Source organism: Salvelinus fontinalis, chromosome 1, assembly GCF_029448725.1.
Source record: "Salvelinus fontinalis isolate EN_2023a chromosome 1, ASM2944872v1, whole genome shotgun sequence".
Classification (NCBI taxonomy): domain Eukaryota; kingdom Metazoa; phylum Chordata; class Actinopteri; order Salmoniformes; family Salmonidae; genus Salvelinus; species Salvelinus fontinalis.
The window spans coordinates 2,143,106-2,161,510 of record NC_074665.1 but is presented as its reverse complement, the minus strand read 5'-3'; the positions used below and the strand labels follow the sequence as shown (position 1 = coordinate 2,161,510).

The 18,405-nt window shown below is 46.8% G+C and overlaps 1 protein-coding gene across 1 annotated transcript in view; it reads right to left on the bottom strand.

The window, feature by feature from the left end:
* Positions 1 to 215: 215 nt before the first annotated feature.
* The window catches only part of lyst (lysosomal trafficking regulator), a 264,577-nt gene continuing 246,387 nt past the window's right edge, over positions 216 to 18,405 (bottom strand). The window contains exons 54-57 of the mRNA XM_055935436.1: positions 12,798 to 12,937; positions 12,616 to 12,713; positions 6,043 to 6,199; positions 216 to 2,600 (exon numbers count right to left, since the gene is read on the bottom strand). Coding sequence (XP_055791411.1) covers positions 2,390 to 2,600; positions 6,043 to 6,199; positions 12,616 to 12,713; positions 12,798 to 12,937 — 606 coding nt within the window. The 3' untranslated portion in view covers positions 216 to 2,389. The remainder of the gene's footprint in view (positions 2,601 to 6,042; positions 6,200 to 12,615; positions 12,714 to 12,797; positions 12,938 to 18,405) is intronic.

Sequence of the window (18,405 nt, the reverse complement as noted above, 5' to 3'; positions counted from 1 at the left end):
TCAGTCGATGGCTGTAAGAATCAGTCGATGGCTGTAAGAATCAGTCGATGGCTGTATGAATCAGTTGATGGCTGTAAGAATCAGTCGATGGCTGTATGAATCAGTCGATGGCTGTATGAATCAGTCGATGGCTGTATGAATCAGTTGATGGCTGATGCAGTGCATTGGAGGCAGCAATTTCAGACCAGTAAACACAAGGACAAAACTCGACAGCAGATCATTATCAGCTTTCATTGATAAGAAATAACGACAACAGCACTCTAAGGAAGCCAATGCAAAAAACAAAGTGAAAACAAAATGACACAAGAAACAGGGTTGATACAAAGCAGGAAACAGGGTTGATACAAAGCAGGAAACAGGGTTGATACAAAGCAGGAAACAGGGTTGATACAAGGCAGGAAACAGGGTTGATACAAGGCAGGAAACAGGGTTGATACAAAGCAGGAAACAGGGTTGATACAAGGCAGGAAACAGGGTTGATACAAGGCAGGAAACAGGGTTGATACAAGGCAGGAAACAGGGTTGATACAAGGCAGGAAACAGGGTTGATACAAGGCAGGAAACAGGGTTGATACAAAGCAGGAAACAGGGTTGATACAAAGCAGGAAACAGGGTTGATACAAGGCAGGAAACAGGGTTGATACAAGGCAGGAAACAGGGTTGATACAAGGCAGGAAACAGGGTTGATACAAGGCAGGAAACAGGGTTGATACAAGGCATGAAACAGGGTTGATACAAGGCAGGAAACAGGGTTGATACAAGGCAGGAAACAGGGTTGATACAAGGCAGGAAACAGGGTTGATACAAGGCAGGAAACAGGGTTGATACAAGGCAGGAAACAGGGTTGATACAAGGCAGGAAACAGGGTTGATACAAGGCAGGAAACAGGGTTGATACAAGGCAGGAAACAGGGTTGATACAAGGCAGGAAACAGGGTTGATACAAGGCAGGAAACAGGGTTGATACAAAGCAGGAAACAGGGTTGATACTAGGCAGGAAACAGGGTTGATACAAGGCAGGAAACAGGGTTGATACAAAGCAGGAAACAGGGTTGATACAAGGCAGGAAACAGGGTTGATACAAAGCAGGAAATAGGGTTGATACAGAGCAGGAAATAGGGTTGATACAAAGCAGGAAACAGGGTTGATACAAGGCAGGAAACAGGGTTGATACAAAGCAGGAAACAGGGTTGATACAAGGCAGGAACACAATGGAGTTAGTGCTTTCAAGCTCTCACACACACACACACACACACACACACACACACACACACACACACACACACACGCACACACACGCACACACACGCACACACACGCACACACATCCATCCACATCCATCCACACCCATCCATGCATCCCCCTCCGTCTCCTTAATTCCAGCATGCAAGAAGAGGCCTTTCTTAGGGCACAGGGCAGGACATTACAGGCGACACAAGCCACGTCATCCCAGATCCCCCTAGCTGATCTACGTAGTCTAGAGTTCAGAGTGGACAGGAAGGGTATCTCAGACCCCACAGGGCCATGCAGGGTCATCTCCAGGCAGGTGACAGATATGCAGGGTCATCTCCAGGCAGGTGACAGATATGCAGTGTGCCCCTGTAACTGAAGCTTTTCCTGGTCTCTCAGGAACAAGAGCCATCAGTCAGGTGACTCATGCAGAGAGAGAGACACATGCGTTGGCCGTAGAGGAGAGACGGGGACGGGTCTTCAACCCTCTGCTCTGGCTTTGGATTGGTCAGACACTAGCAGAGGCGGGGCCTTCAGCCCTCTGGTCTGACTTGGGATTGGTCAGATGTTACGTAGCAGCTCACCAGGACAGTCCAAACAACCAATCAAGTCATCAGCAACACATTTCAGAAGGAAGGAACACTATTACTACGACAACAAAACCAAAACATTCCAAAAGCAAATACAATGTATATCTAGATCTCTTTAATATCATATCTTAGCTTCATGTTAACAGCCACTAGTCTGCTCGCACGGGAATGGCTGTAGGGTCTTAGGGTCTGAGCTGAGGGCTTTGATTGGTCGTCTGCAGCATGTTGACATGTCCGTCTCCCGACGGGGGGAGGGACTGACTGCTCATGGAGAGGTTCAGGCTGTTCCGTCCGCCTGGAGAACTGTGGTTATTGTAGTTTTGTCCCAGGGTAGTCTGGAGCAATGCGTCAGAAGAGAAGAGAACTATGGGTATTGTAGTTCTGACTCTCAACATGCCAGGAGGTCTGGGGGCTGCCATAAGAGCAGAGGACTGTGGGTATTGTAGTTCTGTCCCTCATGCGGTCACTCAGGGTAGTCTGGGGCCATGCGTCAGAAAAGGACTATGGGTATTGTAATCATGTCTCTCAGGAGGATTGTGGGTAGTGTAGTCGTCCAAGGCCCTAGTCTGTCAGCTGGCAGCGTAGCTAGAGAGGAAGCTGTAGAACATGGGGAGTTTCATCCTCTGCTGGTCTCTCCTACACCAGGCCATGACCGTCCCCTCACTGTTAGCGGTGTAGAGGTGGTGGCCGTCACAGGAATACGTCAGACTGATGATAGGCTTGTTCGACTTGGGGAAGGTGATCTCTCTCACTGGCTTCAGGTCCCAGGTGCTCCACAGCCTGAATGGTTGTGACGAGAGGAAAAAGGAAGACCTTTGTTATTTGACATTTATTCAGGAAGCCACATTCAGATTCAGAACGTCTTTATGTCACTACCCAGGTTTCCATCCAATTGAGAGACAGTTTTTCCACGCGCATATTAAAACATTTGCATATAAACAATATGTGCATTTTCCCAGGAGAGATGTTTTTCCATCAGATTGATTTGTTGCAGATAAAAGAACGTGAACAGAAAGATATCTTGTACAGAATAAAAAATACAACTTAAAATGGGTTTCCATCTCAAATGTTTTTCTTATATAATGAATGTGCCCACTCTGGTCTTGGTACGTTCTCTCTAGCCAACAGAGATAGTGTGGGTAGGCTACATACAGTTCCTTCAGGAAGTATTGGTACGTTCTCTCTAGCCAACAGAGATAGTGTGGGTAGGCTACATACAGTTCCTTCAGGAAGTATTGGTACGTTCTCTCTAGCCAACAGAGATGGTGTGGGTAGGCTACATACAGTTCCTTCAGGAAGTATTCACACCCCTAGACTTATTCCAAATGTTGTTGTGTTACAGCCTGAATTCAAAAATATATGTAATATTTTTTTTCTTCTCAGCAATCTACACACAAAACCCCATAATGACGAAGTGAAAACATGTTTTTAGACATTTTGGTAAATGTTTTGAAAATGAAATACAGAAATATCTAATTTACATAAGTATTCAACCCCCTGAGTCAAAACTTTGTAGAAGCACATTTGGCAGCGATTACAGCTGTGAGTCTTTCTGGGTAAGTCTCTAAGAGCTGTGAGTCTTTCTGGGTAAGGCTCTAAGAGCTGTGAGTCTTTCTGGGTAAGGCTCTAAGAGCTGTGAGTGTTTCTGGGTAAGTCTCCAAGAGCTGTGAGTCTTTCTGGGTAAGGCTCTAAGAGCTGTGAGTCTTTCCGGGTAAGGCTCTAAGAGCTGTGAGTCTTTCCGGGTAAGGCTCTAAGAGCTGTGAGTCTTTCTGGGTAAGGCTCTAAGAGCTGTGAGTCTTTCTGGGTAAGGCTCTAAGAGCTGTGAGTCTTTCTGGGTAAGGCTCTAAGAGCTGTGAGTCTTACTCCCCAGTCCTTAATGATGACAAGCATACCCATAACATGATGCAGACACCACTATGCTTGAAAATATGGAGAGTGGTACTCAGTAATGTGTTGTATTGGATTTACCTCAAACATAATAGTTTGTATTCCGGACATAAGTTACTTTCTTTGTCACATTTTCTGTCGTATTACTTTAGTGCCTTGTTGCAAACAGGATGCATGTTTTGGAATATTTGTATTCTGTACAGGCTTCCTTCTTTTCACTCTGTTATTTAGATTAGTATTCTGTAGTAACTACAATGTTGTTGATCCATCCTCAGGTTTCTCTTATCACAGCCATTAAACACTAACTATTTTAAAGTCACCATTGGTCTCATGGTGAAATCCCTGAGCGGTTTCCTTCCTCTCCGGCAGCTTAGTTAGGAAGGAAGCCTGTATCTTTGTAGTGACTGGGTGTATTGATGCACCATCCAAAGTGTAATTAATAACTTCACCGTGCTCAAAAGGATATTCAATGTCTGATTTTATAAGTTTACCCATCTACCAATAGGTGCCCTTCGTTGTGAAGTGTTGGAAAACCTCTGGGTCTTCGGAGTTGAATCTGTGTTTGAAATTCGCTGCTTGACTGAGCTCTTACAGATAATTGTATGTGTGGGGTACAGAGATGATGTGTAGGGTACAGAGATGATGTGTGGGGTACAGAGATGATGTGTGGGGTACAGAGATGATGTGTGGGGTACAGAGATGACGTGTGGGGTACAGAGATGACGTGTGGGGTACAGAGATGATGTGTGGGGTACAGAGATGATGTGTGGGGTACAGAGATGATGTGTGGGGTACAGAGATGATGTGTGGGGTACAGAGATGATGTGTGGGGTACAGAGATGATGTGTGGGGTACAGAGATGATGTGTGGGGTACAGAGATGATGTGTGGGGTACAGAGATGATGTGTGGGGTACAGAGATGATGTGTGGGGTACAGAGATGATGTGTGGGGTACAGAGATGATGTGTGGGGTACAGAGATGATGTGTGGGGTACAGAGATGATGTGTAGGGTACAGAGATGATGTGTGGGGTACAGAGATGATGTGTGGGGTACAGAGATGATGTGTAGGGTACAGAGATGATGTGTGGGGTACAGAGATGATGTGTGGGGTACAGAGATGATGTGTGGGGTACAGAGATGATGTGTAGGGTACAGAGATGATGTGTAGGGTACAGAGATGATGTGTGGGGTACAGAGATGATGTGTAGGGTACAGAGATGATGTGTGGGGTACAGAGATGATGTGTGGGGTACAGAGATGATGTGTGGGGTACAGAGATGATGTGTGGGGTACAGAGATGATGTGTGGGGTACAGAGATGATGTGTGGGGTACAGAGATGATGTGTGGGGTACAGAGATGATGTGTGGGGTACAGAGATGATGTGTAGGGTACAGAGATGACGTGTAGGGTACAGAGATGATGTGTAGGGTACAGAGATGATGTGTGGGGTACAGAGATGATGTGTAGGGTACAGAGATGATGTGTGGGGTACAGAGATGACGTGTAGGGTACAGAGATGATGTGTAGGGTACAGAGATGATGTGTAGGGTACAGAGATGATGTGTAGGGTACAGAGATGATGTGTAGGGTACAGAGATGATGTGTAGGGTACAGAGATGATGTGTGGGGTACAGAGATGATGTGTGGGGTACAGAGATGAGTTAGTCATTCAAAAATAATTTTAAACACTATTATTGCACACAGAGTGAGTCCATGACACTTATGTGACTTGTTCAGCACATTTTGACTCCTGAACTTATTTAGCCTTGCCATAACGAAGAGGTCGAATACTTATTGACTCAAGACATTTCAGCTTTTAACTTGAAATTATTTGTAAAAAACGTAACATAATTTACATTTTGTAACAACAAAATGTGGACAAGTCGAGGGGTGTGAACACTGTCTGAAGGCTCCGCACACGAGGAGGAGATTATGGAGAAAGAGACTTTTATCTGTCAAACGGCAGCCAAGTCCATATTTATCGAAAGGAGCATCAACACAAAAATCATCACGTCAATCAAAGTTTATTACATCAATATTTGTTCAGAAAGGCGTTTCCGCAACAATTTGTCACATAATTAATTTTACAGTCACAAAAAAGTATCCCACCGTGTCTAATGTATTTAGTTTTTTCGACATTTGGAAAGTTTATCGACAAATTTGAGGTTTTCATCAGGTCTGTAGTGACATTCTCTATCCAACATGTACTTTACTCACGTTAAAAGTTTGGAGGGAAACCTGGGTAATTCTGGACAATTTGTTTACAGCAGCATAAAAAGAGTCACAAGGAAACAAGACTCGTGCACAGAGAGACAGACAGGAAGCTGCTCACCTGACCACTCCGTTCTCCAGTCCCCCTGTGATGACGTTGACAGACACTCCCTCCGGCTGATTGGAGAACGCCACAGAGCAGATGATCTCGCGACAGTGGACGTGGCCAATCAGATCGCCGTTCACAGTCCACAACCGTAGGTCACTGCCCCCGCCCACTGGATGTACACAATGACATCATGGGTTAGAGGATGAGGGATACACGCAGGCAGTCAGCCAGACACGCAGGCAGTCAGCCAGACACACGCGGGCAGTCAGCCAGACACACGCGGGCAGTCAGCCAGACACACGCGGGCAGTCAGCCAGACACACGCGGGCAGTCAGCCAGACACACGCGGGCAGTCAGCCAGACACACGCGGGCAGTCAGCCAGACACACGCGGGCAGTCAGCCAGACACACGCGGGCAGTCAGCCAGACACACGCGGGCAGTCAGCCAGACACACGCGGGCAGTCAGCCAGACACACGCGGGCAGTCAGCCAGACACACGCAGGCAGTCACCCAGGCACACGCAGGCAGTCAGCCAGACACGCGGGCAGTCACCCAGACACACGCGGGCAGTCAGCCAGACACACGCGGGCAGTCAGCCAGACAAACGCTGGCAGTCAGCCAGACACACGCGGGCAGTCAGCCAGACACGCAGGCAGTCAGCCAGACACGCAGACAGTCAGCCAGACACGCAGGCAGTCACCCAGACACACGCAGGCAGTCAGCCAGACACGCAGGCAGTCAGCCAGACACGCAGGCAGTCAGCCAGACACGCAGGCAGTCACCCAGACACACGCAGACAGTCAGCCAGACACGCAGGCAGTCAGCCAGACACGCAGACAGTCAGCCAGACACGCAGGCAGTCACCCAGACACACAGGCAGTCAGCCAGACACGCATGCAGTCAACCAGACACGCAGGCAGTCAGCCAGACACGCAGACAGTCAGCCAGACACGCAGGCAGTCAGCCAGACACGCAGGCAGTCAGCCAGACACGCAGGCAGTCAGCCAGACACGCAGGCAGTCAGCCAGAGACGCAGGCAGTCAGCCAGAGACGCAGGCAGTCAGCCAGACACGCGGGCAGTCAGCCAGACACATGCAGGCAGTCAGCCAGACACACGCAGGCAGTCACCCAGACACACGCAGGCAGTCAGCCAGACACGCAGGCAGTCACCCAGACACACGCAGGCAGTCAGCCAGACACGCAGGCAGTCACCCAGACACACGCAGGCAGTCAGCCAGACACGCAGGCAGTCAGCCAGACACGCAGGCAGTCAGCCAGACACGCAGGCAGTCAGCCAGACACGCAGGCAGTCAGCCAGACACGCAGGCAGTCAGCCAGACACACAGGCAGTCAGACAGACAAAAACGCACTAGACTATATACAGTAACAGACAGGTCCTCCCACTAGACTAGACTATATACAGTAACAACCAGGTCCTCCCACTAGACTAGACTATATACAGTAACAGCCAGGTCCTCCCACTAGACTAGACTATATACAGTAACAGACAGGTCCTCCCACTAGTCTATATACAGTAACAGACAGGTCCTCCCACTAGACTAGACTATATACAGTAACAGACAGGTCCTCCCACTAGACTAGACTATATACAGTAACAGACAGGTCCTCCCACTAGACTAGTCTATATGCAGTAACAGACAGGTCCTCCCACTAGACTAGACTATATACAGTAACAGACAGGTCCTCCCACTAGACTAGTCTATATACAGTAACAGACAGGTCCTCCCACTAGAATATATACAGTAACAGACAGGTCCTCCCACTAGACTAGTCTATATACAGTAACAGATAGGTCCTCCCACTAGACTAGACTATATACAGTAACAGACAGGTCCTCCCACTAGACTAGTCTATATGCAGTAACAGACAGGTCCTCCCACTAGACTAGTCTATATACAGTAACAGCCAGGTCCTCCCACTAGACTATTTACAGTAACAACCAGGTCCTCCCAATAGACTAGACTATATACAGTAACAGCCAGGTCCTCCCACTAGACTAGACTATATACAGTAACAGACAGGTCCTCCCACTAGACTATATACAGTAACAGCCAGGTCCTCCCACTAGACTAGACTATATACAGTAACAGACAGGTCCTCCCACTAGACTATATACAGTAACAGCCAGGTCCTCCCACTAGACTAGACTATATACAGTAACAGACAGGTCCTCACACTAGACTAGACTATTTACAGTAACAACCAGGTCCTCCCACTAGACTATATACAGTAACAGCCAGGTCCTCCCACTAGACTAGACTATATACAGTAACAGACAGGTCCTCCCACTAGACTAGACTATATACAGTAACAGACAGGTCCTCCCACTAGACTAGACTATATACAGTAACAGACAGGTCCTCACACTAGACTAGACTATATACAGTAACAGACAGGTCCTCCCACTAGACTAGTCTATATACAGTAACAACCAGGTCCTCCCAATAGACTATATACAGTAACAGACAGGTCCTCACACTAGACTAGACTATATACAGTAACAGACAGGTCCTCCCACTAGACTAGACAATATACAGTAACAGACAGGTCCTCCCACTAGACTAGACTATATACAGTAACAGACAGGTCCTCCCACTATTCTATATACAGTAACAGCCAGGTCCTCCCACTAGACTATATACAGTAACAGCCAGGTCCTCCCACTAGACTATATACAGTAACAGACAGGTCCTCCCACTAGACTAGTCTATATACAGTAACAGACAGGTCCTCCCACTAGACTATATACAGTAACAGACAGGTCCTCCCAATAGACTAGACTATATACAGTAACAGCCAGGTCCTCCCACTAGACTAGACTATATACAGTAACAGACAGGTCCTCCCACTAGACAATATACAGTAACAGACAGGTCCTCCCACTAGACTAGTCTATATACAGTAACAACCAGGTCCTCCCACTAGACTAGACAATATACAGTAACAGACAGGTCCTCCCACTAGACTAGACAATATACAGTAACAGACAGGTCCTCCCACTAGACTAGACTATATACAGTAACAGACAGGTCCTCCCACTAGACTAGTCTATATACAGTAACAGACAGGTCCTCCCACTAGACTATATACAGTAACAACCAGGTCCTCCCACTAGACTAGTCTATATACAGTAACAACCAGGTCCTCCCACTAGACTATATACAGTAACAGACAAGTCCTCCCACTAGACTAGTCTATATACAGTAACAGACAGGTCCTCCCACTAGACTAGTCTATATACAGTAACAGACAGGTCCTCCCACTAGACTAGTCTATATACAGTAACAGACAGGTCCTCCCACTAGACTAGACTATATACAGTAACAGACAGGTCCTCCCACTAGACTAGACTATATACAGTAACAGACAGGTCCTCCCACTAGACTATATACAGTAACAGATAGGTCCTCCCACTAGACTAGACTATATACAGTAACAGACAGGTCCTCCCACTAGACTATATACAGTAACAGATAGGTCCTCCCACTAGACTAGACTATATACAGTAACAGACAGGTCCTCCCACTAGACTAGTCTATATACAGTAACAGACAGGTCCTCCCACTAGACTATACTATATACAGTAACAGACAGGTCCTCCCACTAGACTAGTCTATATACAGTAACAGACAGGTCCTCCCACTAGACTAGACTATATACAGTAACAGCCAGGTCCTCCCACTAGACTAGACTATATACAGTAACAGACAGGTCCTCCCACTAGACTAGTCTATATACAGTAACAGACAGGTCCTCCCACTAGACTAGTCTATATACAGTAACAGACAGGTCCTCCCACTAGACTAGTCTATATACAGTAACAGACAGGTCCTCCCACTAGACTATATACAGTAACAGACAGGTCCTCCCACTAGACTAGTCTATATACAGTAACAGACAGGTCCTCCCACTAGACTAGACTATATACAGTAACAGACAGGTCCTCCCACTAGACTATATACAGTAACAGACAGGTCCTCCCACTAGACTATATACAGTAACAGACAGGTCCTCCCACTAGACTAGACTATATACAGTAACAGACAGGTCCTCCCACTAGACTAGTCTATATACAGTAACAGACAGGTCCTCCCACTAGACTAGTCTATATACAGTAACAGATAGGTCCTCCCACTAGACTAGACTATATACAGTAACAGACAGGTCCTCCCACTAGACTATATACAGTAACAACCAGGTCCTCCCACTAGACTATATACAGTAACAGACAGGTCCTCCCACTAGACTAGACTATATACAGTAACAGACAGGTCCTCCCACTAGACTATATACAGTAACAGATAGGTCCTCCCACTAGACTAGACTATATACAGTAACAGACAGGTCCTCCCACTAGACTAGACTATATACAGTAACAGCCAGGTCCTCCCACTAGACTAGACTATATACAGTAACAGACAGGTCCTCCCACTAGACTAGACTATATACAGTAACAGACAGGTCCTCCCACTAGACTAGACTATATACAGTAACAGACAGGTCCTCCCACTAGACTATATACAGTAACAGATAGGTCCTCCCACTAGACTAGTCTATATACAGTAACAACCAGGTCCTCCCACTAGACTATATACAGTAACAGACAGGTCCTCCCACTAGACTAGACTATATACAGTAACAGCCAGGTCCTCCCACTAGACTAGACTATATACAGTAACAGACAGGTCCTCCCACTAGACTAGACTATATACAGTAACAGACAGGTCCTCCCACTAGACTAGTCTATATACAGTAACAGACAGGTCCTCCCACTAGACTAGACTATATACAGTAACAGACAGGTCCTCCCACTAGACTATATACAGTAACAGACAGGTCCTCCCACTAGACTATATACAGTAACAACCAGGTCCTCCCACTAGACTAGACTATATACAGTAACAGACAGGTCCTCCCACTAGACTAGTCTATATACAGTAACAGACAGGTCCTCCCACTAGACTAGACTATATACAGTAACAGCCAGGTCCTCCCACTAGACTATATACAGTAACAGACAGGTCCTCCCACTAGACTAGTCTATATACAGTAACAGACAGGTCCTCCCACTAGACTAGTCTATATACAGTAACAGACAGGTCCTCCCACTAGACTAGTCTATATACAGTAACAGATAGGTCCTCCCACTAGACTAGTCTATATACAGTAACAGACAGGTCCTCCCACTAGACTAGTCTATATACAGTAACAGACAGGTCCTCCCACTAGACTAGACTATATACAGTAACAGACAGGTCCTCCCACTAGACTATATACAGTAACAGACAGGTCCTCCCACTAGACTATATACAGTAACAACCAGGTCCTCCCACTAGACTAGACTATATACAGTAACAGACAGGTCCTCCCACTAGACTAGTCTATATACAGTAACAGACAGGTCCTCCCACTAGACTAGACTATATACAGTAACAGACAGGTCCTCCCACTAGACTATATACAGTAACAGACAGGTCCTCCCACTAGACTATATACAGTAACAGACAGGTCCTCCCACTAGACTAGACTATATACAGTAACAGATAGGTCCTCCCACTAGACTAGACTATATACAGTAACAGACAGGTCCTCCCACTAGACTATATACAGTAACAACCAGGTCCTCCCACTAGACTATATACAGTAACAGACAGGTCCTCCCACTAGACTAGACTATATACAGTAACAGACAGGTCCTCCCACTAGACTATATACAGTAACAGATAGGTCCTCCCACTAGACTAGACTATATACAGTAACAGACAGGTCCTCCCACTAGACTAGACTATATACAGTAACAGCCAGGTCCTCCCACTAGACTAGACTATATACAGTAACAGACAGGTCCTCCCACTAGACTATATACAGTAACAGACAGGTCCTCCCACTAGACTAGACTATATACAGTAACAGACAGGTCCTCCCACTAGACTAGACTATATACAGTAACAGACAGGTCCTCCCACTAGACTATATACAGTAACAGATAGGTCCTCCCACTAGACTAGTCTATATACAGTAACAACCAGGTCCTCCCACTAGACTATATACAGTAACAGACAGGTCCTCCCACTAGACTAGTCTATATACAGTAACAGACAGGTCCTCCCACTAGACTAGACTATATACAGTAACAGACAGGTCCTCCCACTAGACTAGACTATATACAGTAACAGCCAGTTCCTCCCACTAGACTAGACTATATACAGTAACAGACAGGTCCTCCCACTAGACTAGACTATATACAGTAACAGACAGGTCCTCCCACTAGACTATATACAGTAACAGATAGGTCCTCCCACTAGACTAGACTATATACAGTAACAGCCAGGTCCTCCCACTAGACTAGTCTATATACAGTAACAGACAGGTCCTCCCACTAGACTAGACTATATACAGTAACAGCCAGGTCCTCCCACTAGACTATATACAGTAACAGACAGGTCCTCCCACTAGACTAGTCTATATACAGTAACAGACAGGTCCTCCCACTAGACTATATACAGTAACAGACAGGTCCTCCCACTAGACTAGACTATATACAGTAACAGACAGGTCCTCACCTGAGTCACAGACCGTAGCGATGTCCCCTGTGGTCTCACTGGCTGACACTGCGGTCACCGGGCTCTTGTGACCCGTCAGGCTCTGGACATAACACAACCTAACAAGACAAAGAGGTGATTATGTCTTCTGTCTTCCATGAATAAAGCCGGGTCATTGTCAGCAGGCCACCACGTACACCCACCTGTTGAGGTCCCAGAGGATGCATGTTCCGTCCCTGGACACAGAGATAAGGATACTGTATGGTTTACACACATGGAGGCTGGTCACCTCGGAGCTGTGGCCATACAGGTGGACCTGGGACTCTACCTCCATCTCTGTAGGCTGCAGGAAAAGATACACAGAGGAAGAGGAGGGAGTTATACACAGGGAGGAAGAGGAAGAAGAGGAGGGAGTTATACACAGGGAACAGGAGGAAGAAGAGGAGGGAGTTATACACAGGTCGGAGGAAGAGGAGGGTGTTATACACAGGGAACAGGAGGAGGAAGAGGAGGGAGTTATACACAGGGAAGAGGAGGAGGAGGGAGTTATATACAGGGAGGAGGAAGAGGAGGGAGTTATACACAGGGAGGAGGAAGAGGAAGAGGAGGGAGTTATACACCGGGAGGAGGAGGAGGAAGGAGTTATACACAGGGAGGAGGAGGAAGAGGAGGAGGAGGAGGGAGTTATACACAGGGAGGAAGAGGAGGGAGTTATACACCGGGAGGAGGAGGAGGAAGGAGTTATACACAGGGAGGAAGAGGAGGAGGAGGAGGGAGTTATACACAGGGAGGAAGAGGAGGAGGAGGAGGGAGTTATACACAGGGAGGAAGAGGAGGGAGTTATACACAGGGACATAAGAAACACAAGACCAAACCTAAAAGCATAGTGAATGACACATGGTTTGATGATGATTCAGAAATCTAAGGAAGTCATTGAGAAATATATCTAATCAAAGACACAGCGAACCATACAACACAAACATACACCTTCAATATGGATTAACACTGAAGCAATACAAACACACAGGAACAGAAAATCAGCTGGATGGAATTGAGGAATCCATCAAACCACTTCTGGGAAAACTGGAATAAATTAAACAAACCTCATCATGAGGAACTGGCTCTCCAAAATGGGGATATGTGGAGAAATCACTTTGCAACCCTCCACAGCAATATAACAAAGAGCCCAGAACAAAAATAAAAATATATCACCTATTGGAAAGACACCACAAAAAATGTAAGTAAACTTCAAATGCTATTTGTCTCTAAACAGACAGTACATGGTGTCAGACTATCTGACCATTGTGACTGATAGAAAACACTGACTAGGTACAGACTCAGAGAGGACAGTCTGGCTATAGAGACCGGTCGTCAGAGACAAACCTGGCTGCCCAGAGAGGACAGTCTGGCTATAGAGACCGGTCGTCACAGACAAACCTGGCTGCCCAGAGAGGACAGTCTGGCTATAGAGACCGGTCGTCACAGACAAACCTGGCTGCCCAGAGAGGACAGTCTGGCTATAGAGACCGGTCGTCACAGACAAACCTGGCTGCCCAGAGAGGACAGTCTGGCTATAGAGACCGGTCGTCACAGACAAACCTGGCTGCCCAGAGAGGACAGTCTGGCTATAGAGACCGGTCGTCAGAGACAAACCTGGCTGCCCAGAGAGGACAGTCTGGCTATAGAGACCGGTCGTCACAGACAAACCTGGTTGCCCAGAGAGGACAGTCTGGCTATAGAGACCGGTCGTCACAGACAAACCTGGCTGCCCAGAGAGGACAGTCTGGCTATAGAGACCGGTCGTCACAGACAAAACTGGCTGCCCAGAGAGGACAGTCTGGCTATAGAGACCGGTCGTCACAGACAAACCTGGCTGTCCAGAGAGGACAGTCTGGCTATAGAGACCGGTCGTCAGAGACAAACCTGGCTGTCCAGAGAGGACAGTCTGGCTATAGAGACTGGTCGTCACAGACAAACCTGGCTGCCCAGAGAGGACAGTCTGGCTATAGAGACCGGTCGTCACAGACAAACCTGGCTGCCCAGAGAGGACAGTCTGGCTATAGAGACCGGTCGTCACAGACAAACCTGGCTGCCCAGAGAGGACAGTCTGGCTATAGAGACCGGTCGTCACAGACAAACCTGGCTGCCCAGAGAGGACAGTCTGGCTATAGAGACCGGTCGTCACAGACAAACCTGGCTGCCCAGAGAGGACAGTCTGGCTATAGAGACCGGTCGTCACAGACAAACCTGGCTGCCCAGAGAGGACAGTCTGACTATAGAGACCGGTCGTCACAGACAAACCTGGCTGCCCAGAGAGGACAGTCTGACTATAGAGACCGGTCGTCACAGACAAACCTGGCTGCCCAGAGAGGACAGTCTGACTATAGAGACCGGTCGTCACAGACAAACCTGGCTGCCCAGAGAGTACAGTCTGGCTATAGAGACCGGTCGTCACAGACAAACCTGGCTGCCCAGAGAGGACAGGCTGTGCTCACTCTGCTCCAGGGGAGAGGTAGAGACAGAGCTGCATTTCCTACTACACTGTGACAAATACTCAGACCTAAGAGAATATTTCTTTCCCAAAATTATAATTCAATACAAAGAATTTAAACTATAAAAGATGAAGAAAATATCAAATATTTATTGGGTGAAAAGCCAAAATGTGCAGTTTTGGCAGCCAAATATGTGTCCTCCTGCCACAGCCTGAGGGACAGCCAATGAAAAGTACAAAGTAATGTTGATAATATTTCCCATTTAGCTTTGTTTTGTTTTGTCTTTCATACCAGGTCATATGTCTTCTCAAGTCATGTTGACACTGGTCTACAACCAGGTCATGTGTCTTCTCAGTCATGTTGACACTGGTCTACTACCAGGTCATGTGTCTTCTCAGTCATGTTGACACTGGTCTACTACCAGGTCATGTGTCTTCTCAGTCATGTTGACACTGGTCTACTACCAGGTCATGTGTCTTCTCAGTCATGTTGACACTGGTCTACTACCAGGTCATGTGTCTTCTCAGTCATGTTGACACTGGTCTACTACCAGGTCATGTGTCTTCTCTGTCAGGTTGACACTGGTCTACTACCAGGTCATGTGTCTTCTCTGTCAGGTTGACACTGGTCTACTACCAGGTCATGTGTCTTCTCAGTCATGTTGACACTGGTCTACTACCAGGTCATGTGTCTTCTCAGTCATGTTGATACTGGTCTACTACCAGGTCATGTGTCTTCTCAGTCATGTTGACACTGGTCTACTACCAGGTCATGTGTCTTCTCAGTCATGTTGACACTGGTCTACTACCAGGTCATGTGTCTTCTCAGTCATGTTGATACTGGTCTACTACCAGGTCATGTGTCTTCTCAGTCATGTTGACACTGGTCTACTACCAGGTCATGTGTCTTCTCAGTCATGTTGATACTGGTCTACTACCTGGTCATGTGTCTTCTCAGTCATGTTGACACTGGTCTACTACCAGGTCATGTGTCTTCTCAGTCATGTTGACACTGGTCTACTACCAGGTCATGTGTCTTCTCAGTCATGTTGACACTGGTCTACTACCAGGTCATGTGTCTTCTCAGTCATGTTGACACTGGTCTACTACCAGGTCATGTGTCTTCTCAGTCATGTTGACACTGGTCTACTACCAGGTCATGTGTCTTCTCAGTCATGTTGACACTGGTCTACTACCAGGTCATGTGTCTTCTCAGTCATGTTGACACTGGTCTACTACCAGGTCATGTGTCTTCTCAGTCATGTTGATACTGGTCTACTACCAGGTCATGTGTCTTCTCAGTCATGTTGACACTGGTCTACTACCAGGTCATGTGTCTTCTCAGTCATGTTGACACTGGTCTACTACCAGGTCATGTGTCTTCTCAGTCATGTTGACACTGGTCTACTACCAGGTCATGTGTCTTCTCAGTCATGTTGACACTGGTCTACTACCAGGTCATGTGTCTTCTCAGTCATGTTGAGACTGGTCTACTACCAGGTCATGTGTCTTCTCAGTCATGTTGATACTGGTCTACTACCAGGTCATGTGTCAGTCATGTTGACACTGGTCTACTACCAGGTCATGTGTCTTCTCAGTCATGTTGACACTGGTCTACTACCAGGTCATGTGTCTTCTCAGTCATGTTGAGACTGGTCTACTACCAGGTCATGTGTCTTCTCAGTCATGTTGACACTGGTCTACTACCAGGTCATGTGTCTTCTCAGTCATGTTGACACTGGTCTACTACCAGGTCATGTGTCTTCTCAGTCATGTTGACACTGGTCTACTACCAGGTCATGTGTCTTCTCAGTCATGTTGACACTGGTCTACTACCAGGTCATGTGTCTTCTCAGTCATGTTGACACTGGTCTACTACCAGGTCATGTGTCTTCTCAAGTCATATTGACACTGGTCTACTACCAGGTCATGTGTCTTCTCAAGTCATATTGACACTGGTCTACTACCAGGTCATGTGTCTTCTCAGTCATATTGACACTGGTCTACTACTGTTGCTTTAATGTATTGCTCTGATTAATATTGTTGTTGTTGTTAATGGTAATCCCATGTCCACTACTACTATTATTATTACTGTTGGTCCCACCATTTATTTATATATAAATATATATAAATTATTTTTTCGATATGTATACTTTGACAATGTAAGTAATAATGAACTTGCCATGTCAATAAAGTCAATTGAATTGAATTGAGAGAGAGAGAGAGAGACAGAGAGAGAGACAGGAGACAGAGAGAGAGACAGAGAGAGAGACAGGAGACAGAGAGAGAGACAGAGAGAGAGACAGGAGACAGAGAGAGAGACAGAGAGAGAGAGAGAGAGACAGAGAGAGAGAGAGAGAGACAGAGAGAGAGACAGAGAGAGAGACAGAGAGAGAGACAGAGAGACAGAGACAGAGACACAGAGACACAGAGACACAGAGACAGAGGAGACAGAGGAGACAGAGACAGAGGAGACAGAGACATAGATAGACAGAGACAGAGAGAGAGAGAGAGACAGAGTATGCACTGTGGGGGTCTAGAGGGAGGGATAATGGTAGGTCAGTGGGTGTTGATGTGGAGGCGGACGGATGGAAGGATGGAGAGAGGAGGATGGCTGGAGGGTGACTGAGGGTGTTGCCATGGAGACCCACGGTACTGTACTCAATGTGGTGCTGGTAAAGAGAGAGAGAGAGAGAGAGAGAGAGAGAGAGACCGAGAGAGAAAGGGAAAGAGACAGAGAGAGAAAGGGAAAGAGACAGAGAGAGCGAGAGGGAGAGAAAGAAGGAGAGAGAGAGAGAAAGAGAGAGAAGGAGAGAGAAAGAGAGAGAGAGAGAAAGGGAAAGAGAGGGAGAAAGGGAAAGAGAAAGAGAGAGAAAGGGAAAGAGAGAGAGAGAGAGAAAGGGAAAGAGAGAGAGAGAGAGAGAGAAAAGGGAGAGAGAGAGAGAAAGGCAGACCTGGCTCTCAAGAGAAGACAGGCTATGTGCACACTGCCCACAAAATGAGGTGGAAACTGAGATGCACTTCCTAACCTCCTGCCCAATGTATGACCATATTAGAGACACATATTTCCCTCAGATTACACAGATCCATAAAGAATACAAAAACAAAAAAAAATCGAGCACACAGCCATGCAATCTCCATAGACAAACATTGGCAGTAGAATGGCCTTAGTGAAGAGCTCAGTGACTTTCAACGAGGCACCGTCATAGGATGCCACTTTTCCAACAAGTCAGTTAGTTAAATGTATGCCCTGCTAGAGCTGCCCCGGTCAACTGTAAGTGCTGTTATTGTGAAGTGGAAACGTCTAGGAGCAACAACGG